Here is a 24,824-nt window from a genome sequence, read left to right as displayed (position 1 = left end):
TAAAAGGCTGAGAAGGGCAGTTCCAGGTGAGAGGAATGGCTGGAAGGAGCGGTCCGGCTCCTCTGTCTAGCACAGAGCGGACCTGTGCTGGCGGCCTCTTTAGGGCCTTGAGAGAATATACTGGATTGACGTCCATGTGCATAGAACTGTCTGCTTGGCCCCTCTTGTGGGACAGGATGGGGAAAGAGCTTGGGCAGGTTAGGGACTGAGCTCTAGCAGGTTCACACAACAAAAGGCTGTGGTGTTCTCTGCATGGTGCTTGAGGAAAGGTTCTGATGGAAAGTGTATTTCCCCAACCAATGACCTAAGTGACAAGACCCTAAAAGCCTTGCAATGGTGTGTGTGTGTGTGTGCGTGTGTGCTATACAGGCATGGGGTATAAGGTGGGGTCTAGCCAGAGCCACACAGCTAGGCATTGTAAACTACTCCGTGCAAGGCTAGAAGGAGTGCAGAGCACAGCGTGATGTCATGTTTTAAGTCAGGGCTGGAGGCTATGTATGCAGCCTGAGAAACGGCAGATTGGGTCTCCCACCAGATGTCTGGCTTCGGCTTCTGTAAGAATGCCACACTTATCCTCTCCCTGGAGTGCACTGATCAAACAGCTCTCACACTGGGGCTCGCAGAGCAAGGCATGGGGATATTCCTCCCGAAAGGGAGTGAACGTCCTCAGTGAGATTCATCATGGAAAGGGGCCAGCCCTCAGACGGGAGATGCAGAATGAAAGAAGTAAGCCCACGGCTGCTTTCTAGAACCTCTTAGGTCGAGATTTTGGAAAGGTAGATGTTGAGGTGGGGGTACCTGTGTGATGCTCACAGTGTGGAGACAGGTCAGGACCTGGGGGGCCTGGATCTGGGGGCAAGTGTAAAGCAAGCCACTTCCTGATGCTTTGTGTTGCTCTCTGCAGACCTTCCTTTAGCCGTCCTCTAACCTTCAGGAAACTTCTTTGAAGAGGTATAGTCTAGTTTCAGCTGTGCCTGAGGCACTAAGCAAAGAATTATGGGGACCATACTCAGACCAAAGTGGTAGCAAGTCCTGTCAGCTCCTATAGTCAGTGAGCAGAGGGAGTGGTGCTGAGGAAGAAGGAAATGGAGGTCCTAGGGGTGACCATCCTGTGGTCCAGCTGTTTTCCCATCCAGGAATCCTTCTCTTCTGCTAACCTTTGGAACTCTGGGCTTCTTTGACTAGAGAAGGCCTGTCCCTTGATAGTAAAGGCTTTCACGCAATTCTTGGCTCTCTGGTGGGCACCCTGAAGGTCAATATGCATATATTTTAAAGAGTTAGGGAGCTCTTAGAGAGTGTGAGGAAAGTAGTCAGGGTTGAAATCCTTAACTGCTTGTAAGGGAGTATTCTGTATTCTGTGTGGAAGGGAAGTTAACTCAGCCATGAGGAGGTAGGTAAACTCACTCATCCTTCAAGCATGAATAGGAAGCATGACATCAGGTGTATTCCAATTCATGCCATTCATCTGGCCACGCATCTGAGAAGGTAGTGAAAAATCTTTAAATGCATTGTGTTTTTCTTAAGTTAAAAGTGCTGTTGCACTTATTTCTTATTTAATTGCACTGTGATTGAAGAAATGATGTGTATGATACCAGTGACTTTTAAAAATATGCTGGGGCAACTGGGTGGCTCAGTGGGTTAAGCTCTGCTTTCGGCTCAGCATGATCTCAGAGTCCTGGGGTCGAGCCCCACATCAGGCTCTCTGCTCAGCGGGGAGCCTGCTTCCTCCTCTCTCTACCTGCTTCTCTGCCTACTTGTGATCTCTGTCAAATAATTAAATAAATGAAATCTTTAAAAATAAATAAATGAATGAATAAATAGATAAATAAATAAAACATGCTTAATTGCTTAACACAAAGCCATTTTTTAAAATGTTTTTTGTGTGCTTGTGAACAAATTGTAATCTTCATTTGTGAGTACAGTATTCTATGTATGGTTATGAGAGCTAGCCTGTTAACTGGGCTATTCACATTTTCTGCAGTTTTAACGAATTTCTGCTCTGTTTGAACAAACATTTCCTGGGAAAAGCGTATTAAATTAACCCACCATGAAGATGAATTTATCAATTTCTTGTTTTTTTTTGTCAACTGTTATTTTATATATATATATATATATATATTTTTTTTTTTTTTTAAGATTTTATTTATTTATTTATTTGACAGTGAGAGAGATCACAAGTAGGCAGGGAGGCAGGCAGAGAGAGAAGGGTAAGCAGGCTCCCTGCTGAGGAGAGAGCCCGACACAGGGCTCGATCCCAGGACCCTGAGATCATGACCTGAGCTGAAGGCAGAGGCTTAACCCACTGAGCTACCCAGGCACCCCTATTTTATATATTTTGAAGCTATATTATTTAGTAATATATATCCAGACATATTTTCCCAATGAAGTGACCCTTCTAAGCATCACTTAGCAACTCTCTTTACATTTAGTAATATATTCTATCTTAAAATTGATTTACCAAACATTAACAAAAAATACACTAGCTCTCTTTTGTTTAACACATGACTGGCATAGCTTTTCTCACCTTTTTACATTAATTTTTGTGTCTCTGTGCTTATTTCTCTAATCTAACAGTCTTTGCTTTTTAACTACAGAGGGAAATTTGATGTGCTTATTAATTTGGCTCCTTCATATGAGAGAGAAAAGCACAACTGGGGGGATGGGCAGAGGGAAAGGGAGAACCAGACTTCCCACTGACCAGGGATCCCAAGGTGGGACTCCATCCCAGGACCTTGGGATCATGACCTGAGCCAAAGGCAGATACTTAACTGACTGAGCACCCAAGTGCTCCTCGTGTGGCTTATTTGTCTTACTTCTATTTTTTTCTCTTGTCAAGTCCTCTTTTAGATTGAAGCGTTTTTGTTTTCCTCAGCCCATTTGCCTCTCTCTACTAGTTTGGAAGTTATTTACTGTATTTCCCCTATTATTAGAGACTCAAAATGTTTATGGAACATGAACACTACAAATATAGTATTTATGATAAGAAACATAAAATAACGCAGAAACTGAATATTAAAATGTATATGTTTATATGTTTTAAATTCTGTTCCAAAGTTAAATCCTAAGATGCTCCAATTTTTTTCAAATATTAATGGTTTTTGGAAAAAGACCTTTGGCTTGACAATTAATAGCACTCTAATACTAGAAAACGAAAATAAGATCTAATAGCCATGTTTGATATTTTGCATCTGTTAAGATTTCCACTGTGGCAGGGCCAAAAGTAGAAATAAGAACTTTTCCTATACAAGCAAATAAATTATGTTTATCACTATGACATGCATGAAAGGCAGAGTACAGTCTATTTATCTGTTCTATGTATTTCTTAGAGCAGCAGAGGGGGGCTACTATTGTTAGAATTATGCAGGTAATTCTCATTTTTCATTCAGAACATGTACCCACAGTGTATGATCACATACACTTCCCCTTATCTCTAAACATTTGTGAAGCTAGTGTCTTTATAGTCTCTCCATTTCTTTTTTTTTTCCCTTTAAGATTTATTTGTTATCTGAGAGAGAGAGAGAGCACACGTGCAGGGGGTTGAGAGGGGGAAAGGGAAAGGGAGAATCTCAAGCGGACTCCCCACTGACTGTGGAGCATAACTTGGGGCTCAATCTCATGATCCTGAGATCATGACCTGAGCTGAAATCAAGATTCGGATGCTTAACCGACTGAGCCACCTAGACTCTCCTTGTCTAATATAAGCACTTAAAGCTATAACTATTCCTCTAAATACTGCTTTAGCTACACCCTTGCATGTTTCAGGACTTTTTTTAAAGGCATGTGTTTCCTAAAACTTCATCTCTGGCAAATATTTAAGGTTTTGGTTTAGGGTTAATTCCTCCAGAAAGCATATGCTTATGGTTCTGCCTGGCTTCTGGAAACATTGTTCACCTAGTGCCACTTTAAGCACCACCTGGCTTAGAATTTTATGGACCATGTAGACGGTGTTAATTCAGGTCATGAGATAAATGTCTGGCCCAGTAGGCATCAGAAAATGCCATTACATTAGTTACTTTGTCACATAAATCTTTCTTTGATCATCTGCTCTTTTTTTACTCCTGGCTTCTAGGGACTTGTCATACACTCTGGCCAGCTTAGCCATACATTTTAAAAAGATGCATCATTTTAAAGAGTTTTAGTGAAGAAGAGTTTTTCAGGCTATCCATTCTCCAATATTACTAAAAATGGGATCTGCAAATATTGTATACATACGTGTGTATACATTTTTCTGAAAAGAGAGTCTATTGCTATCATGAGGTGCCCAAAGGCGCCTGTGATCCTAAACAGACTGAAATCACTGCCATATGTTCTGTTTCAGTATTACACAAATTAAGATAGCAGATTTTATCTGATGTTTCACAGGTCTCCAGGTCAAAGGAAATTCTGTAGGTCAAAATCATTTAAAGTTTATTTCATTCTCAAGATGTCACTTGATTCTTATGTTAGGGTATTATCTTAGTGTTATCTCCATATACCAGTGGAACCTCCAAACATTCCCAAGAGAGTGGAATTAAAAAAACAAAAACAAACAAACAAAAAACCTTATTTCCAATGTCTCAACATACCATGAAGACCTAACTCATACTAGCTTCCTAGTTCTCCAGACTGACGGATGGGCGTACTGCCAATGCAGATGTACCTGGTTGGTAAAAGGCCTTTTCTTAACTAGTAAGCCTGTTCACCAATAGAATTAAAGAAAAAAAAAATCTGGCTTTTTGTATCACAAACTTTTTTCTGTTTTCCCATTTACTATCATCTTAAGGTTACTTCCAGAAGTTAATTTTAGCAGGAAATTTGCACTCATTGACTTTGGAAATGGCAAGGCTGCAGATAGGAGAGAGACGAGAAAAAGGGCAAAATAACACCAGGAAACAAGTTGCTGTGAAAGCCTGTAGGTATGGAATGAGCAGTGTGAGCCATGCAAGAGACTCAGGCCGGAGAAAATGGGGACGTGGGCCTCAAATACGCCACCTGACAGAGCTTGAGGAATGAATGTCAAGGACATAAGATGTAAGTGATGGGGGAAAGGGACAACTAATTCCAAACAAGCAGACTTGTTTCAGGAGAGCATGTAGAGTTGGCTTATATGTCAGTGTATCAGCCTCCAGGCAACCCACAAACCTGGGGTAGATATGTGCTGAAAATAAAAAAGGCAAGGCAAAAAACATGAAAAGAAACACGGAAAATATACAACAGGTTGCCTGGTTAGACTGACTAGACCAAATACAGGGACTCATGCATGACACTCCAGATGATGAGATAGCACAGGAATGCCCGGCCCTTAGGAACCAAGCAGAAAGGGGAATTAAATCCGGAAACACCGATGTGTATGGCTGCATTAAAGACATGAAGAAATGAAAGAAAGACATGAAGAAAGGAATATTCATTCTGCTGGAAGAATATTCATTCTGCCGCAGAGGTTTTATCTTGCTCTTGAAGTCCCACACGGAAGTACACAGGGAGGCCAGGCATGCTAAGTAGAGGGCAAAGGTCAAGTACAGGCTCAGAGGCAGGATAGAGTGCAGTGGTTAGGCAGAGCCTGGAGTGCTCAGCCACCATGGGGGTGGTGGTGGTGGTGGTGGTGGTGGTGGTGGTGGTGTGTGTGTGTGTGTGTGTGTGTTTTGGGAGGTGGGGAAGGTGGGAAGGGAGGCACTGGGGGTCAATCTTGAAGAACTTTGATAACTAAGCTCTACCAAAAATAGTAAGGACTGTATCTATAGATACAAAGAGATTTTCAAGCAGAAAAGCAATCTGATCTGGTTCTGTGTGTCTGTAACAGAAAAGATAACTGGGTAGCAAGATGAAGGGGAGAAAGGGAGGAGGGAAAAATTATTAGAAAGGCTATGACAATAGCATTGAGAAGAAGAGGAATCAAATGTGATTCTAGGATTCTTTAAAAAAAGAAACTCTGGGGGCACCTGCGTGGCTCAGTGGGTTAAAGTCTCTGCCTTTGGCTCAGGTCATGGTCCCAGGGTCCTGGGATCAAGCCCCACATCGGGCTCTCTGCTCAGCAAGGAGCCTGCTTCCCCCTCCCTCTCTCTGCCTGCCTCTCTGCCTACTTGTGATCTCTCTCTGTCAAATAAATAAATAAATATCTTTAAAAAAAAAAGAAACTTTGGTTGACTAGGTGATGCCTTTATAAAAGGAAGGAAGGGTCAGAGAAGGAACAGGTTTGGAGGGGAAGCAAGGTCCCAGCAGCCTTGTTCTGGTGCCTACCATGCTCTCGCTCCCAGCAAACCCCCAAATCTGGATCACTGCAACTTCTCCTGCACCCAGGAGGCTGAGGATTACTGAAGAATTATTACCAGACTTGGTAGTATTCCAACTGAGCATACCTGAAAGGGAGTTCCATAACACTCTGTGTGATGGGATTCTGGTCAGCTCCCTCTCCTTCCCTTTTCTCTGTTTCTGCCAGAACCCCTCCAAACCCCATTCCTGCCCCCTTGGCCCTCAGCAGGGGTGCCACTTCCTCTCCCAGTTAAAATGGACCTTATCAGTTGTGAACACTCAGCTGCAGCACCTGGCCTGCCCTCTTGGTCTCAAAGGAAGAGGCGAAGAGGCATTCACCCTCCATGTCAGTCTCACTCTATACTTACAGGCTGACTCACTCCCACCTTCTTCCTCAAGGCCTTAGAAAACAACTCAACTTCTCTCTTTCCTATATTTTCAATTTCTCCTTCTCCAAAGTCTCTTATCTCCGAATACAGAATCATGTTAAAATCCTTCTATCTTAAAAATAAAGAACAAGTTTCCTGTGACCTTGCCCTTCCTACCTCTGGTACCTCTCCCGGCCAAGCCTCCCAGAGAATGCAATCTCCATTCTTGGTTTCCATACAATTCTCCCCTGGCCCCTGCAGCTCGGCTTCCCCTCCTAGAAGCCATAGACAGTAGTTTCACCAAGGTCACCAATGATATCCCACTTGCCAAGCCCAAAGACTCAGACAGTTGTCCTCTACATGGCTTTCCTGCATCCTTTATGACTCTCTGCCATTCAGCCTTCTCTGCCTGCCTCCTCTCTGTTCTCTGTTTAGACACCAATCTCCGCAGACTCATGGGGGTGGTATCCTGTTGGGCCTTCCTCCCAGGGCTCGGTGGGTCTTCCCTTCGGTCTGACTTCTCTAGGGCCTCCTCTCCCAGGCCCAAATACCAAAGGTTCCCAGATTCCATCTCCAGCCCAACTCCTGTTCCTTGCCCCCTTGGTATTTCTAGCTGGGTATCTCCCAAGGAGTGTAGACTTAACCTTAAGCTGAGCTGAACTCACTATCTTTCCCTCCAGAATCAGCTCTCCTCAAAATTTCTTTTTCTTTTTTTAAAAAAATATTTTATTTATTTATTTGACAGAGAGATAACAAGAAGGGGGAGCAGCAGAAAGAGAGGGAGAAGCAGGTTCTCCACTCTGCAGGGAGCCTGATGCGGGGCTTGAACTCAGAACTCTGGGATCATGACCTGAACCAAAGGTAGACACTTAACCGCCTGAGCCACCCAGGCATCCCTCTCCTCACTATTTCTTATTGAAAGGCATTACGTTCCACCCAGTGCCCAAGCCAGGTACTTAGATGACATTCTATATTCTTTTCTTCTTCCAGTATCAAGTTTGTTAACTTATTCATTCACTCACTCAACAAAAATTGGCATGTGTGCCAACCAGGTAACACCCGGTGCTCAGGGCACTGAGCGTTCCATATGAACGAAATGATGTCCTTGCTCTGATAAAGGATTTCCATCCAGTGGGGAAGACCCACAGAAGCACCTTAAAGAAAATCAAGGTGGTGGAGGCTTAGGGAAGACTGTGGGGACAGGGGGGTGGTCAGCTCCCCCCATAAGCTGACATCTGAGCAGAACCTGAGAGCCAAGAGGGATCTAAGAAGAGGGATCTGGACAGAAGGAAGGGGAAATGCAGAAACGCTGAGGCAGAAGCAGTCTGGCATGTCTGGCGGACAGCAGGAGGGCTGTGTGGCTGAGTTAGTGAGAGAGGGGCTGTGGAGCAATGTTAGAGAGGCAGAGTTAGCGGTGGGTCACAGTAAGAACCTGGATTTTTATCCTCGGTGCGACATGAGAACCTTGGCAGAAGTGAAGCAGGGCAATGGCCTGAGGGGGTGGGCATTCTGTAAGGACCGCCTTGACCTCAATATGCGGGAAGAAAAGGACAGACGCAGGAGACCAGTTAAGAGGCTCCCGCAGCTGCCCAGACACCAAGTCCTGCCCTGATTTCCTTTCCTGGCTGATGCCTCCCTCCAGTTCTGGCTCCTAAGCCTCTGCCGTGGTTGGGCGCTTGCCACCTCTTACCTAGACCATTTCAATGCCACTGCTCTAATCCAGCCTGCTTGTGGCTGCCAGAGTGATCTCTCCAACCTGCAAGTTGGATCCTGCCTCTCTCCTGCTTCAGACTCTTTGCTTACCACTGCACTCAGGCTGTAACTCCTCGCCAGAGCCTGCAAGCCGACGACCTCACCAGCTCCTCCCACCCCACAAAGTCTCAGCCACATGGAATTTTCTGTTCCTTTCAGTACTAAAGCCCTTGTGCCTCAGGGTCTGCACACACTCCACTTCCTTAGCCTGAAATGTTCTTCCTTCCATTCTTCATCTCGCTCGCCCCTGTTTATTTTCAAGTCTAGGTTAAAAGGCTATTGTCCACCTTAAATGTGGGACCCATCCAGGTCCTGCATTTAAACTATGGGTCATTCCCACATGTACTTATTTGATTTCACTTGATATTAACCTGGAGAGGACAGGAAGTGTAAGTGTTTCTTGCTACTGTATATCCAGCACTGGGCACAGAACACAGTCCTCGATCCTAGTTCTTGAAGGAACAGATGCTTTTCTTCTCCAAGTCAAAATGCTGGCTTCTCCCTAAAAATCTCAACTTGCCAGTGGTACCCACCAAGGAATTCACGGTCTCATCCCGGCTTTATCTACAACTACTACCCCCACTTGAACCTCACACTCCCGGTATTCCCAGCTCTGCATAGTTCCCTTTCAAACACCATGCTTCTGTCACCCTGGGGCTTTGTCTTTCTAGAAGACCCCTCCCCTCTTGAGTGCCTGTAAACACCAGCAAAGATTCACTAAGCACCTACTCTGGGCCTGGGCATCTGTGCCAGTGAATGGCAGGCAGCCAGATAGAAACAAGAGGAGTAGATCAACCAACAGTGGGTGATGAGTGGTGAGAAAAGAGGTCAAGCAGGACGGGGGAGAGAAGGTGGGGGTGGGGGTGATGAGAGGCAGAAAGGGGAGGCAGAGCCTTACCACAAACACCACCAGGCAAATCTCGAGTCAGTCATGGGGCTCTCCTGGGAAAGAGGGCTGCGGGCAGAGAGAACACGGGTGCCATGGCTGATGAGCGTGTGATGAGGGGGACTGGCATGGACGCTCTGCAGGCCCCCGTGGAGAGAGAGGCAGAGAAAGCAGGGTTAAAGAAAGCACCTGGAGAAAATAAGTCCAAAAACAAGAACCAAGAGCAAGTAGGGCCCTCCGAGCCCAAGGAAGAAAGAGTTTCAAGAAGGAAGAGCAAAGAGCCAAGTGCTACAGATGTCGGGTGAACCGAGGTCAGGGACGACCTGTTTGTTGAACTTCCCAAAGCCATGCTGCGAAGGGGAAAAGGAACAAAGGGGAAGAAAGACAGGAGCAGCAGCAGGTTCAGGCCACTCTTTTGAGGGGAAAGAGTGTCCATCCTCATGAACACGGGAGGGTGGAAGTTCCTGAGGCAGAGCAGGGCTGAGGAAGCTTCTGTAGGATCACGGAGACTGAAGTTTGCACATGGAGAGGAAGAAGCCAGATCAAGGGGAAATGTCAAGTGCCAGGGAGAGTGACTGGTGCAGGGAGATCCACCCAGAGGGAGAAGAGAGCCCAGGGGGGTTCTGGCCTGCTTGCTGGGATTTGCCCAAATGTTCAGGAACAAGCTCTAGGACTTCCACGCTCTCTTTTCCTTCCCAGAGGCAGATGCAGAGACATCCTGTCGAAAACTCCTCTAGCACCCATTTTATTGGATTCTCTGGTCAATACCTAGAACACAGGGGCACAGTCTCTCCAGCTCCTACTTCCGCACTGCCTCCAAAGGCATTAGTTGTGATGAGAAACTCTTAGCAGGTGACAAATACAGCTATATGGGGGAAGTTACACAGTTTAGGAATTCTGTGACATTCTAACAGGCTTTGCTCCTGATCTCTCGTTCCTATTTCCTTGCTGGGACAGAGTTCCCTAGTCCCTCCTCCCTGGGGAAGGGAAAGCCCTGCAACCAGGAAGCAACAGAGGCAAATCAGGCAGGAAGACTGGCGCCCCCTACAGTAAAGCAGGTAACCTGCATTCCAGAGTTCCCTCAGACGGGATGATGGCTGTTCATCTGACGATTTTCTTAAAATGTGTCAGTCCGGTAGGATGGCTCCTGCTTTCTTTGAGTCAGATGGCTGCACTCTGTGGGGACAGGAAATAGGAGCAGGTGGCTGAATAGAGAGGGGGTGTGCTCTTTGGGTGGGAATTTCAGGGTTCAGAGATGAAAGCAGCACGCAGAGAGACAGGCAAGACGGATGTGACTATGGGTATCCCGCCCAGGCATTCCCTATGGACTTCTGCTGAGGTGTGGTTAAAGTGTCAAGTCCCCAGAAAGCCTCAAGGAGGAATGGGTTTGTTTGTTTATTCATTCATTCATTCATTCATTCATTCACTCATTTCCCCCCAGTAGTTTCTAGTATATTCACAACGTTGTGCACCTATCAATATCAAATTCCAGAACATTTTCATCACCCCCAAAAGAAACCCCAAACCCATTAGCAGTCATTACTCATTCCCCCCTCTCCCCAGGGTCAAAATCCTTCATTTCTAAGGCCTGGCTAGGATAATGCTGCCACATTCAAAGGCAGAGCACTCACGAGAGAATAAAACATTAGAGAAAGCAGCCATAAGAGAGGTGGGGAACATGAATTCCCTGTAGAATCTGGAGGGGGCCTGGATTGGCTAAGCTGAGTAGAGGTCCTGTCTAACAATCTCTCTTTGAGACTGAAGCAAAGCAGTGAGCCTTGTCTAATTGAAGAGAATGGGTTCCTATTACTCTGGACTTGGGTTAGCCCAGTAAGGAGGCTCTGATGTCTGGATACAGGTTACATACAGTCTGGATACCGTCTGGATATAGGTTGCCATGTACCTCAGACCTCATAAGGGCAGAAGTGACTGCACAACACAGGCAACAGGCTACAGCTCATAGAAGAACATACAGGATGCTCAGCAGAGGGGTGGTGACACAAAGGTGACAGCTGTTATGCAGTCCCTTGGGCGTGCTCATGTAAGAGACAAGCCTTGTTCTGGAGCCCCCAACAGGCATACGCGGGACCAAGGGAAGGAAAACTGCAGCAAGACAGCAGCATTTCAGACCACAACAGGGAGGGATTTCCTAATGGTTATGCCTTCTTCAGGCCGAATGGGCTGCCCATAAGGTAGAGAGTTAAAATGCAGTCTGGAGAGTCAATAAGTGGACGCTGTGGAGGTAATTTAAAAACCAGAGGGTGATGTGACAACCATAGCCCTCCACGCCTGAGTGGTGAGGTCAGCTGTGAGGTGTGCTGCAAGGGATCTGTTAGAGTAATAAGACACAGGAGCATGTGACTCACCACCTTGAGATTCTGGGTTATCTTTGTAACACCACTCTTGTACACTTGCATTTTCAGTATTTTCTTGAGCAAAAGTGGATTGCTCCATGTTCAAGTCAGCGGGCTGGGTCATGCCCATGGGAACATTTTACTCGAGTGTAGTTTTAAGCTCAGGGAGGCAGGGACTTGGCAGGCTAGATGACTGATAGAACCCCTTCCAGAGCTGAGATTCCTCAAGGGGAGGGGGCACCCCCTCCTCAGCCAGCTGACATAATCCTGACATCCCGGGGAACAGGTGTCCCTGCCTTTCCACAGAATGGATCTGCAGGCTGTACAGTCGTCTAAGTGTCACACCTATAGGAGACACTGGTCATGAGTCCCGAGGATACATCTGAACTCCAGAGAATGGGACAGTGAGGACTAGATAAGTTACATCTGTTTGAGGGACTCATTTGCACAGAACAGTCATTCAGATGATTTCAGTACATCCAAAGGGAAGTCTGACCTCTATATATTTTCTTTAAATAAAAATGGTTATCTATGAGGTAAATAGGCCCAGAAAACATTATTTGCTTCTTGAAACGTTAAACATTTTTTCCTCTAAGCAAAAACTGACATGCACTGGTAACTAATGGAACCAGAACTCAGCCAACTTCACCCCAATCCAAACTGGAATGGACTTTCACTTTTCATCCCCCTGGATAAATAGCCTTGGCAGCAGCCCTTGTCACAAAGGCCAACTGTAGAAGTGCCACCTTAAAACTGCTTGACTGACCCACTCTGGCCTTTTCAGATTCTTCCCTGCCTCCTTCTCCGTGCCCTTCTTTTGCTGCTCTGCCAGATGACCGCTGCTAACGACTCCTTTGGAACGCAGGAACAACTGAGCGGACGGAAGGCATGGGATCACCCGGTGCAGGGCGCTACTGGGCAACCTGTGATTTCTGGCACCTAATCATTCTTTTTGTTTTATTACAAAACTTTTTTTTCCATTATGAAACTATATTACCACATTAGAAGCATATGGAAACTAGAGAAAAGAGAAAAATCACTTGGGATCCCATCATTCTAATAAAATCACTGTCTGCATTTTGGTGCGTTGTCTACTGATCTCCAGGGCTCCCTGTGTTATGTGGTTCTATGGACTACATGCATTTCGCTTATTTGGCTCCCCACCCCTACCTCTGAAAGGGACATGTGACAGCTTAGATAAATATGCACCATCAGATGGTCAACTCCATATAGACACCGTCTCTCCCAAACCAGCTCATCCTCTTGCTGCCCTGGCTTCTCACTTGTAAATTCCATCTCCCCATCATCCAGGTTGAAACTTTTGCTCTGTCTTGTGCTCTGTTTTGCTTTGTCTAGTGTGAAGACCGCTTTCCCTCAAACTCAACATCCATTTCCACTGATTCTTCTGTCATTACTCCTCTGTCAATCTGCCTTCCCCGCCCACCCAGCGCTGTCACCACCTCTAGCCCAGTTACTGCCTACTTCCTGAATGATTCCAAGGCTTCTCTGCCTCTACTTTCTCTCCTTCATCTTGTACTGCTAGATTAGTTTCTTTGACTGCTCTCCTTGAATAAGAGATTGAAAACAACTGGTTTTCAATTTTCTGACACAGAACATCCTTTGGCTGGACATTTACAAACAGGTACCATTTGTCCCCCATCTACTTTCCCTGCCCTATCTTTTACCGCTTCCCTCCCAGAAACCTCTGCTGGAAATCTGTCACCCTAGACAGGAGACGTAGTGTGTAGTGCATAGAGTGAGTGGGGTAGGACACGTGCCTGCTCTCTGGGTGCCCATGAGAACACCACCCAGGCCAGCTGAGATGTGGTGACAGGTGTTAGACCTTGCCTTTGGCCACTAACAACTATAAAAGTGGACACAATAAATGAAACAACTGTTTTTAAGCATTAGACTCCAGGGCTGTGAACCTGGAGAAAAGGGAAATGCAGGAAGTGAGGTTCATTGTCACCTGTCTTCCTGCCTGGGAGCACTTTTCAGACTGGAGATTGGGGGAGTGGACTGCACAGTATGTGACACGCTCAAGCTTTTGCACTTAGCAAATATTCCTCAGAAAATGACAAACCAGTCAAGCATTTGCTTTTTTAAGAAGGCTGCTCACTCTCTGGATTTTGAAAATCTATAATTGCTCCAAAATTTCTAGGGGAACTTTTCTGCCTTTACGTGTTATGTTTCTTTCAATTTTCTTTGTTGAAACTACTGGGCAACCTTGCCTGCAGTTTCAAGGAGGGCTCCCACTAGAAGATGAAAGCATTCTCTGGTAGTGATATGTTCTGTCTCTCAGCCTCCTATCTGCTAATCTTCACTGCCTGCTCCAGTAGAGAAGAGATCACACAGGGAACCTATGTGGAGTTGTACATCAGTGAAATACATGAACACCTCTGCAAAGTCTTAGAAGACTTCGCCACAGACTGAAACCCCAAGGGTAGCTGGCTGACAGGCCCATGGCAGTGGTGAAGCCATATCCAGAACAACTGGAGCCAAGGCAGTCCCCTAGATGCCATCCTAGAGAGGGGCAGGAAATAGCGAAAGCCGAGAAGCACCACATGGGAGGGGCATTAGAAAAGGGATTGCCAGGGTTTGCTTTTCTCACATCCCACACACACTTTCCCTCCCCCTACCCCACCGTAGTTTTTAAATCCCATACTCTTCCCTGCTTAGGTCCATCCCCAAAGAATGTTTAAAGAGCCCCTACCAGCTGCCTTTCATAATCTGCTGGACACATGAAGACCTGCAGGAGCAGGGCCAGCTTTTCCAGTGCAGGTGCAGAGGGCATTCAGCAGGATGGTGGACCCACTGCTGAGTATGCCTTTGGAGAGTACCCCCAAATCATCCTACTCTATTGGTAAATGCAGGTAAAGAACCCAATGCTTCTCCGAAGCAGAGGTTAAGGGCTTTTTTCTTGAACACATGACACCCAACTCCAACTTCCTGAAGAACCAAGGCCTGGAAGCAGTTCTTCTGCAGCAGCTGAGGCCCGAAGAGTCCCAGTGAGAGGACCTTTCTTATTCTCACCCTCATCAGAGTCACCACAGGAACACAATCTTTTAAGTCCTATACGGCGCAGGCCCAGGAACAAAGCAAACCCAACCCTACACATTATATTGTTTGGGGAGTATGCGGCCGCCAGGGTGATCAGAAAGGCATGCAGACAGCCCGCTACCCAGAAAGGTATAGAAATTTCCAGCCTACCATCAGCAAGTGGCTTGCAGGAGAGGGCATCATCGAGGTCACGGGCAGTTGATGGGTCAATGGTGAAGATACAGTCTTTCCTAGGAAGGATTGAAGATAGGATTAGCAATGCCACAAACACCAGAGTCTTCAAACCACTGCACTAGAGTTTTAGAGAACGGTTACTTTGCAAATGTGCAAATGGCAGGCAAAGGGAAGAGTAGCTTCTGTCATGGTTCTCTGAGAAGGAGATCTGTAGTCACCTGTGAGACAGGAGAGACAAATTCAGGAAGCTCCTGTCTCCATCATGTCTCCGAGGGTCTTCAGCTTCCTGTGAATGGGCACCTACTTCTCCTTGAGCCTGAGCAAGAGGAACTGTGAGTGGGTAGACTGAGGGGGCTTCCACACACGAGGCTTCCCAGAAAGAGTTTTCCAACATGAGGAGCAAGTGCCTTTGCTAAATTACTCTCCGAAGGTCAGTTTTTGCTTCTGCCTCCCTCATCCTCAGTGGCTAATGGGAACCTGTCCTTCAAGGATCTATGTGAGGATGTCTCACTGCTCCTTCTCCTATCTCGCTGAAATGGGGGTTGGCCAAAGAATAAGTCACCTGACTTGTTGACAAAGGGAATAGGACCCAAGAATAAGTTTTACCAAACAAGAACAACAACAACAACAAAACAAAACAACAATGTGGGGCCGTACAGTTAGCCATAATACGACTATGCTTGGAAACGTACCCAGTCAGGTTGTTTCTATGGACTGACCGTATACTTCACCCAAGCTCACGGAATCAGTATGCCCTCTCCCCCCTTATCGTCACATGATGCCTCTGTGCATATCTCCCTCTTAATCTGTGAAGTGCTGGGACATTCTCTTTCTGCTGTAGGGCTTCCAGCCACCCATCCACCCACATAAATACCCACGGTTTGGGCAGTCTGTCCACAGTTCTCCCCACCCCCTGCCTCACTAGCTGGTACCCTCTAGGCTCACTAGCTGGTGCCCTCTGCTCCCAGGCTCACTAGTTGGTGCCTTCTGCTGCCACTGGACTCTTCCCAAGTTCTCCCTCCACATCCTCTAGTACGAGCAGTGACACTGCTGTCACACCCCGGTCTCCTTGGATGCCTCAACGCTGACGGGAAGCAGCCTGCTTCCCAACAATCAGACTGGCTTGCTTAGTACAAACTTCTTTCCTTGGGTTGCTCCTCTGCTTAAAGTGTCCCCAAAGCCCTCAGAGGCTGCCAAGCTGGCTCTGTTCCCTTCTGCATAATAACTCTCAGCAGCCCACTCTGACCTCTTGCAGTGATCAGCTCACTCCTGCAGTAGCTTGATTCTAGGACAGTACCGTTTCTAAGATGCTCCATCAATTTGACAATAGCTTTTTAGGGAAACAAAAACCCCTACCATATGTATATATTTACTATTTTAATGTATCTCAGGATTTGAGAAATGTCAAAATGGTAAAAAGAAAGCTAGACTCTTAAATGGTAAATGAATATACAGAAAAGCAAACTGTGTACCTCTACACAAGGGAAAGGTAATTAGCAACAAGAAGGAACAAATTGCTCTTACATATAACAACTTGGAATCTCAAAGTTACTATGCTAAGTTAAAAACACCATTCTCGTGAGCTTACATGATGTATATAATTCAATTTCTATGAACATTCTCAAAAAGACAGAACTATATGACCACAGATCCGTGGTTGCCAGGGGCTGAGGGCACCTGGTCTGGGAGACCATAGCTTTCCTGTATCTTGACTATTATGGTGCTTACATGAGTCTATAGGTGTCTTAAAATTCATGTAACTGTACAACAAGTAAAGGTCAACTTTACTGTTTATTAACTTAAAGGCTGTTTTTAAAAAAAGATTTTATTTATTTATTTGAGAAAGTGTGTGTGTAAGCAGGGAGAGGGGCAGAAAGGTAGGGAGGCAGAGGCGGAGGAAGAGGGACAAAATCCCAAACAGACTCTACACTGAACGTGGAGCCTGGCGTGGGGCTCGATCTCAACCCTAAGATCTTGACCTGAGCTGAAACCAGGTGACACTTAACTGATGGAGCCACTTGGGTGCCACTAAAAATAAAAAATTTTAAATATGATTTTTGAATCAAGGAAAGTAAAAAAGTATATGTTCATTATTACTAGAGTTGATGAATAGGTGCTGGAATTACTAACATTTTACTTTATGCTTTTCCATATTTTTTCAAAAATTTCACTATAACTTATTTTCATAAATGGAAGAAATTAGCATTGTAGATAATCTCCCCCAAACAAAAATAATTGTCCATCACGTACATAATAATGCTTATTAAGACACGTAGCAACCTTGTAGACTCATACTATAGAATACAGTCACTAGCTTTAAAATGATGAGCGGTGTAGAACTATAAACTCACTGGTATATGGAGAGAAGAGGGTGAGGAAAGTTGGGTGCGACTTTCAAGGTGAAGGACAAACAGTATTTAGAGCGCAGTCCTAGGAGAATGGCTTCTCAGGATATCCAATCTTCTCACTAAACAGTTGAAGAAAAGGTGTTCACAGTAGGGGGAACACCAGTGTGGAAGTCTTGGGATATAAAGAAATAATTTCTGTTCCACCATATAAAAGAAGATGTAATTATGGCACAGTGCCAGATGAAAAGAGAAACACCAGATGTCCCCTGGAAAGAAGCTCCCTGAAGGCTGTGTTGGCAACTCCCAAGTGTTTGCTGAATGAATGCACGCACGCTGACAGGAAGGGACAGGGAAGTAAAATCAATCCTAACACCAAAGTAATGGGCTCTGAATTGATGAGGATCTTGAACTTGATTCACAAGGCAGGGAAGGAACTGACTGCTTGTTTCTTTTTGTAGCCCCCACAAAAGCTGGCAAAATGCTTTATATGTACACTGAGTACTCAATAAATACTTGTTAAACTGAAAGTAAAATGTCAGACTTGGAGGAGGGAATGTTTTGATCCTCCTTCCTTAGTGTCATCATAAGAAGCTGAAAGAATGTCCCTTTAGTCAAAAATCAAAAAGAACACTGTTAGCTTGGTGGGGGCCACAGCTGACTGGCTTACTTAGATTGTTGAGAAGGAAGTTATGTTTTCTTAAAATTAAATGTCTCTGGGTGCTTTGACTTTTATTTCAGTGAATGAATAAATGATGCCCACTAAAACACTACAGCGCCCAATTGGTGCAGACATATGTGACAGAGTAAAATTTCAGGGCTTCGGTTTTAATTTGTCAATTTCTTTAAGAGGACTCACTGGAGAAAAATCTTCGACTAGCCTGAACACTCAAACCAACTCTCTACTGCTTTTTATTTTTTAATCTGCTCTTAAACCAGAAACATGAAAGTCAAAATTAAAACAATTCTGAGGAACAGCAACCAGGAAGACTTGCTAGAAAGACATACCATCCAAATATTATCTTTGTTCATGGGTCAGCAAACTATAGCCACAGACCAAAAAGGGCCTGCCACCTGTTTTTGAATGACCTGTGGGATAAGAATGGTTTTGCATTTCTTAATGGTTGTGGAAATGGGGAAATCATATGAAATTTGAATTTCAGTATCCATAAATGAACATATAGCCATGCTTTTTGGATACAATGGCAGAGCTGAGTAGTTATGACAGAGACTGTCTACTTAACGTTATCTATCTGGCCCTTAACAGAAGGTTTCCTGACCCATTTTATATTAATGATCCTCAGTGAACCAAGTTTTGTTTTTTGTTTTTGTTTTTTTCTTAAAGGTTTGACGATTAAATCAATTTGGGAAATGCTGAATCAATTTCTTAATTGAGGGACTTTTAGAGTCTTCAGTATGCTGCTGCTGTGCAAGTCTTGCCATACCTATTGGATCTAGGCTATTTATTCCCTTTTTTGTTGTTGTTGTTTTTTGGTGGTGGTTTTTATTTTTGTTTTGTTTTGTTTTGGTGGTAGAGCATCTCCCAGAAGCAACAGGTTCCACAGGAGATCACCCTTTGAGAAGTGATGAACCAGATCCCACACAGGCCTCCAGTGGAGTCCTTACCCCAGAGGGAGCCTTGCCATCAAGCTTGCCCCAGGGGTCATGGCAAGAAGCCAACAGAATGGTCAGGCTGTCCACTGCGGGTAAGCCAATGAGGGCTTTGTTTCATCCACTCTCTCGGGGCCTCTTTTATGAGGGCTTCTGGGGGAAGTTTATTCAGGGCAAGGACCCACTCCTACCCTCTTGAGTTAATGGTTTGTTTGTATCTTTTATGAGTTCCTCTTTGCTTTGGCTTCTAGGAACTCAGAAAACTACTGTGACCCACCTCAAAAGAATCTTGTTTGTCATTTGGACTCTTGTGAATTCACCTTCATCCTGGTTGTGACTAATTATCTCACTTACATACTCCTTTTGACTTGTATCCTAATTTTAAAAAAATAACTGCATTATATGTATGCCTGCTAGCTCCCTTAAGCTTTTTTTTTTTTAAACAGTACAGTATAAGCATGTACATGTACAGATTAAGGGGTCACAACATTTCAGAATCACTTTGAAGGGGACACTGGATGAAAAGAAGATCTTCAGTATGGGCTACTAAAAGAACTAACTTCTAGACAGAGTGAAACTTGGAGAGCTCCCAACAAGTATTTGTACTGTAGCTGAGCCCTCCAAACTCCCTCACTCACTATGGAAAATTGGGAGAAGCAAGGGAACAGTGAGTGACCCTGACAAACCCCAGTCCTCAGCGCTGAGAGCCAGTGATTTAGTCTGTGGTCATCGCCACAGTTACGAAGCGGCCACGATGTGGTACATGTGGGCTCCTAGCCGTAGCCACAGCAGCCGGGAGCTGCTGGCCTCTGCACTTGGGAACCTGGCCCCACGGGGGTGGTGCACTGTGCAGCTGTTACACTCTGGTAACATGCTGGGGCTTTTACTGGCTCCTTTTCTGGAAGGCTTTGGTCTCACAACCTGCAGGGAGCAGCCTGGCCTGCCAGTGTTTAGAACCTGTGAGACCAAATATTTAAAGAGTTCCGCAACAATGGTTAGAAAGAAGCTAACCCTGACCCACAGGAAATCAAGTGCCAGGTGGGGGAGGGAAAGAACGAGACTCCAGTTCATGAGGCTGCAGAATTCCAATTCAGCGCAACGTTATGTAACCCAAATTTCTGAAGGCACATGACTGAAGGGCTTAGTACAACTTTTTAAAGGGACAGAAAGCTTCTAAGATTGTCCTTCTCAAAGCCATGTGTCCAGGAAAAGAAGACAGGAAAAGTAAGTGAAAGCTTTCTCTAATCCCTTAAGACCTTGCCAAGAATCCCAGGAAATCAAACCATAGAAAGAATTTCTGTTCCTCTGTCACTCACACACTCTTCCTCTGACCCTGCATCCTCTCCCTCCTCAAGGCACCAGCTCTTCTGCCTCCTTACAGCTGGAGGCAGCTGGCTCGTCTCCATGGCGACACAGCCTCACCACTTTGTCACTATGTCACCTCTTCATCTCCTTCACCTCGCTGGAGTCTGGCCTCAGCCCTTACCCGGAAAAAAAAAAAAAAAAGGATGAAATCACTCTCCCTAAGGTCACAAGTAGTGCCAGGTTAATCACCTTAAAGCATGTGTCTGGTCAAAAACCTTTATCCACGCCTTACTGAGTAAAACAGAAATTCAGTTTGGAATTCAGAACCTTTCATGACATGGCCCCAACCTGTATTTTTTCCAGTTGGTCTGCACAGTCCCAACATGAGTCTTTTGTGCTGAACTTTCCTCTGTGCCCTCTGGTCTCTGAAACACTGTGCTGTTCCTGACACGCAGATGTTCACTCAGCCCATCTCCAATGTCTGGGACCAACCTAGCTTTGAAAAGACTGGCTACACGAAGCTACCTTTTTTCCAGCGAACCTTCTGTGGTTCCACCGGTGGAGCGAGCTTCTGGTCTGCTGTCCCACCCATGTCTGCAGCCTGCCCCTCTCTGGTGGTGCTGGTCATTGTCACCAGCATGCTGGTGGGGACTGAGGGACAGGTCTTCTCCCTGTGACAGGGCTGGACACGCCTCAAGGTCTGGCCCTGTGTCTCCTCCAGCACGCTGAAGGCACACATGATAAGCGAAGGAGCAAACAACCAGAAGGTCTCGTTAGCACTTTTCCATTCAACTCTGTTGCGGCATCTTGGGAAATACATTTAGGATTAGAACTCATGACCTCCTGGCGTGCAAGCCTGTGGTCACACCACAGTGTTATTTTTTCCAAGGGTGTCCTTTTCTGTCTTCATCTCATCTTCTTTTCTCATAAAACAATGTTTTACAAACTGTGGTTCAGGGCCCATCTCCAGACTAACAAAATTTCAAGGGGCCCTCCTCTCCTCTGTCCGTGACTCTCAGTTTATGTCTCCTTGATAGCAAGCAATTCTGCTGTGAAGGATCTGGGTCAGTGCTGGTGAATGGGTGAAAAGGGATGGAAAAAATTTAAGAAATAACCTTAAGAGGTTAAAGAATATGATCTTTACACAAACACTTTCCTTGATAAGACGAGTCTACACAGAAACCAGAAAATGTTATATAAACTATAGCAGGAAAAAAAGCTAATAGCCAGAGCACTCATCCATGGGCTACCAGGTAGAGAGCCCAGCCTGATGGGCGCTGGACAGTCTAGTTGACAAGTCAAATGCTGAATTCGTCTGAGCTTCCATTTCTATTTGACTTTTCTGAGGCAAAGGGAGCTGAGAGTATTGTCCAAACTGATGGCTGCCCCCTGTGGTGTGGCAGGGCTGGACCTTTATTTTTCCTGATGGCAGCTGTGGAAATGTTAATACTCTTTCACTCAGCCCTCCCGCCACAACAGATGCTACAAAGTCTGACACAAATCCCAGATTTTTCAGAACAGAAAAAGACTAAGGTCTATTTAAAGCAGAAAGAGACCTTGGTCCATCTGTCCCTCTCTCCCCTATGAGTGATGAAGTGACCCATCTGAGACCAGAGAGCAAGCTGAAGAAACAGAGTGCTGCCCTGGAGAGCCTGTTTTGTACGGGACCCCGGGTTGTTTTTTTTTAAGATTTTATTTATTTATTTGAGAGAGAGAGAGAGGAGAAGGTCAGAGGGAGAAGCAGACTCCCCATGGAGCTGGGAGCCCGATGCGGGACTCAATCCCGGGACTCCGGGATCATGACCTGAGCCGAAGGCAGTCATCCAACCAACTGAGCCACTCAGGCATCCCCGGGACCCCGGGTTGTTAACCTAGGGCCCACAGAAGGCTGACCTCAAGTGTCAGCAAAATTCCAGACCAAGTGAATGTAGTCGTTAGGTTACTTTCTAAAGGACACAGATAGGATGAGACTGAATCAGAATCAACTGAAATGGTCTTCTCCATCACATTCCCTCACTTACTGAACCTTTCATTCTTTGCCAGTTTTTGTACTTCAACAATCAACACTCTGCAGCGAGGCCATGTGATAAGGCTGGCTGTAACTAAGGGAGCCGGGGAAAACCATGGTTTCAACTCAAAGAACGTGCTAAAGTTTTCTTCCCCTCAATTTTCATTTTGTTTAAACTTTTAGGGAAGTTGAAAGAACCCTGTAGAATGAACATCCATAAACTTTTCACCAAGATTCATCAAATGTCAACACTTTGCCCATATTTGCTTTATCTTTCTCTCTCTAACCCTTCCCCTACATATATCTAGATTTTTTTTTTCACATCTGAACTGTTTAAACTTATGTTGCAGAGATGGTATTTTACTCCTCCATACTTTAGCATGCATTTTCTAATTCTAAGGGCCTTCCTCTACAGAACCACAATATTGTTACCATAGACAAGAAGACTAATAACCCCCTACAATCGACTTACAGATCATATTCAAATGTCTTCAAATGTCCCCCAAAAGTTTCTTTAGCTCTTTCTTCCCTGCTGATCTAGGATCTAATCAAGATTTACACATAGTATTTGGTAGTTATGTCTCTTTCATCTGTTTGATGTGAAACTGTCCATCCTTTCTTTCTTTTCAACGTAACATTGCTTTTTGAAGAGTCCAGGCCAGATGCCTTGTAGGATGTCTTACGTTCTGGATTTATCAGCTTGTTTCCTCGTGGAAGGTAGAAGAAAAGGAAGGGGCAGAAGGAAATCAAATGTGGTCAAGTTCATCTTCTCTGAATTTCCCAAATAGAAAGTTGGGATTTAAGTCTCAACTAGATTCAGAGTGAACATTCTAGGTTGAATACTTCACAGGTGGCAGTGTGTACTTATATTGTCTTTCTTCAGAAGGCACAAACTGTCAGGTTATGGCATTTGATTACTTGGTTAAAGTGCTGATACCCAGTTTTTTCTGTGAATAATTTCATTGGTAGACTAGAACTTTCAGATAATGTGAATATCTTGTTCTCAAAGAAACCTTCGAGCAATGATTTTAGCATCCACTGGGGATTTTTGCCTGAATTGCTAGAGCTCTGCAAGTTATAAAATGGTGCTTTTCAGCTCCTATAATAAATATATTTACTAGCAGGCTCTCTTCTGTCAAGAGCTTTTCGTGCTATGTTCCCAATGTTTGTTTTATTTTGAATATCATTATAGATTCACTGATTTTTTTTTTTTTTTTAAGAGAGGGAGAGAGTGGGGTGGGAGGTAGGGAGAGCAAAATGAGAGGGGGAGAGAGACTCTTAAGCAGACTCCATACTCAGCACAGAGCCCTATGCCTGTCTCAAGCTCAATGTCACAACCCCTGAGATCAGGATCTGAACCAAAACCAAGAGTCAAACATTTAGCCAACCGAGCCACCCAAGCACCCCCATATTCACAGATTTTTATTTTTGATTCAATGTATTATAATCTATTTTACCATTACTATTCTTTCTGATACTCAAATTGAAGCAAATTAGGCTGGTAGGAGCTCTTTCAAGTGATCTCCTGTGTCCTTGTGGTGTGCCTTCCCTAATAAATCCTTGAGCCCTTCTATGCTTTTTTGCATAGGAAATGTTTTAGGCTCACCTCACATATGTCCTACCCCAGACTAATAATCACCCACCTCCCTATGGAGCCCTGATTCCTTCTGGCCAGGAATGAATGATATTTAAAAACCAATATAGGGCACTAGATTGCTGTGCTCATTATTAATGAAGTATCATGGCTTCTAGGCCCTTTTAGTAGGACAATTAGAAAATACTGAGTTAAATCATAGAAATTGCTGATATTGGACTACCTGTGGCCTAAAAATTGGCAATTGCGGTAGTTCAACCTAACATACTTTTTAAAAATCATGAGTTCATATTGACACTATGATCAACTGATACCTAATATCACGGAGTTCTTCTCAACTTCTTCTATCTTCATTCTCCCAATGAGAACCTCGGCACCCAACAGCCTCAACATTCTAAACTGTTTCAGAATTATAATTCCAATACACTAGCAACAAAGAACGTATTAAGATTTCTTTGGAGTTTGATCCTTAGAATATGGTCACTAAGAGTATACAGTTGGAGTGCTCAAAAGTATACTGCTGAAATTATTGGAATTAATTCTTTTTTCTATGTGGTGATGCTATGCATTTGATAAACATTGGGACCACTTATTTTTGTTTTATGTCAATTTTAGACATTTTGCTTTTACTTCAAGACTTGATTTCATTTTATCAATTTACATTTAAAACATTTAAACGGTTCAAAGTTCAAGGGTACTCACAAAAGTCTTACTGACATCTCTACCTTCCTACCTTGTTCCTGCCTATCGCCTAGAGGTAACTATTTTCATCACATTCTGCTGTATCCTGTGTTCCAGCTTTTCTTTTTGATATTCTTTTTCTTTTTTTTTTTAATTAAAGATTTTTATTTATTTATTTGAGAGAGAGCATGAGAGAAGGCACAAGCAGGGGGGAGGGGCAGAGGGATAGGGAGAAGCAGACTCCCATCCAAGGACCCCAGGATCATGACCTGAACCGAAGACAGACTCTTAACCTACTGAGCCACCTACGTGCCCTGATACCTTTTTTTCCTCTCTTCCTTCTTACAGAAACAGTCAAATACTACAAACTCTTCTGCAACTTGCTTTTATTCACTTAACAATAAATCCTGGAAATTACTTCATATCAGTCCAGAGACTAGAATCATAGAATCATCACA

General features: G+C 44.7%; 1 protein-coding gene across 1 annotated transcript in view; it reads right to left on the bottom strand.

The window, feature by feature from the left end:
* The window catches only part of DIS3L2 (DIS3 like 3'-5' exoribonuclease 2), a 366,805-nt gene that overhangs the window by 121,956 nt on the left and 220,025 nt on the right, over positions 1-24,824 (bottom strand). The window contains exon 10 of the mRNA XM_044241854.1: positions 14,799-14,878. Coding sequence (XP_044097789.1) covers positions 14,799-14,878 — 80 coding nt within the window. The remainder of the gene's footprint in view (positions 1-14,798; positions 14,879-24,824) is intronic.

The sequence above is a fragment of the Neovison vison genome, chromosome 3 (genome assembly GCF_020171115.1).
Source record: "Neovison vison isolate M4711 chromosome 3, ASM_NN_V1, whole genome shotgun sequence".
Taxonomy (NCBI): domain Eukaryota; kingdom Metazoa; phylum Chordata; class Mammalia; order Carnivora; family Mustelidae; genus Neogale; species Neogale vison.
The sequence above is the reverse complement of the archived record's forward strand: the minus strand, read 5'-3'. Positions and strand labels throughout refer to the sequence as shown.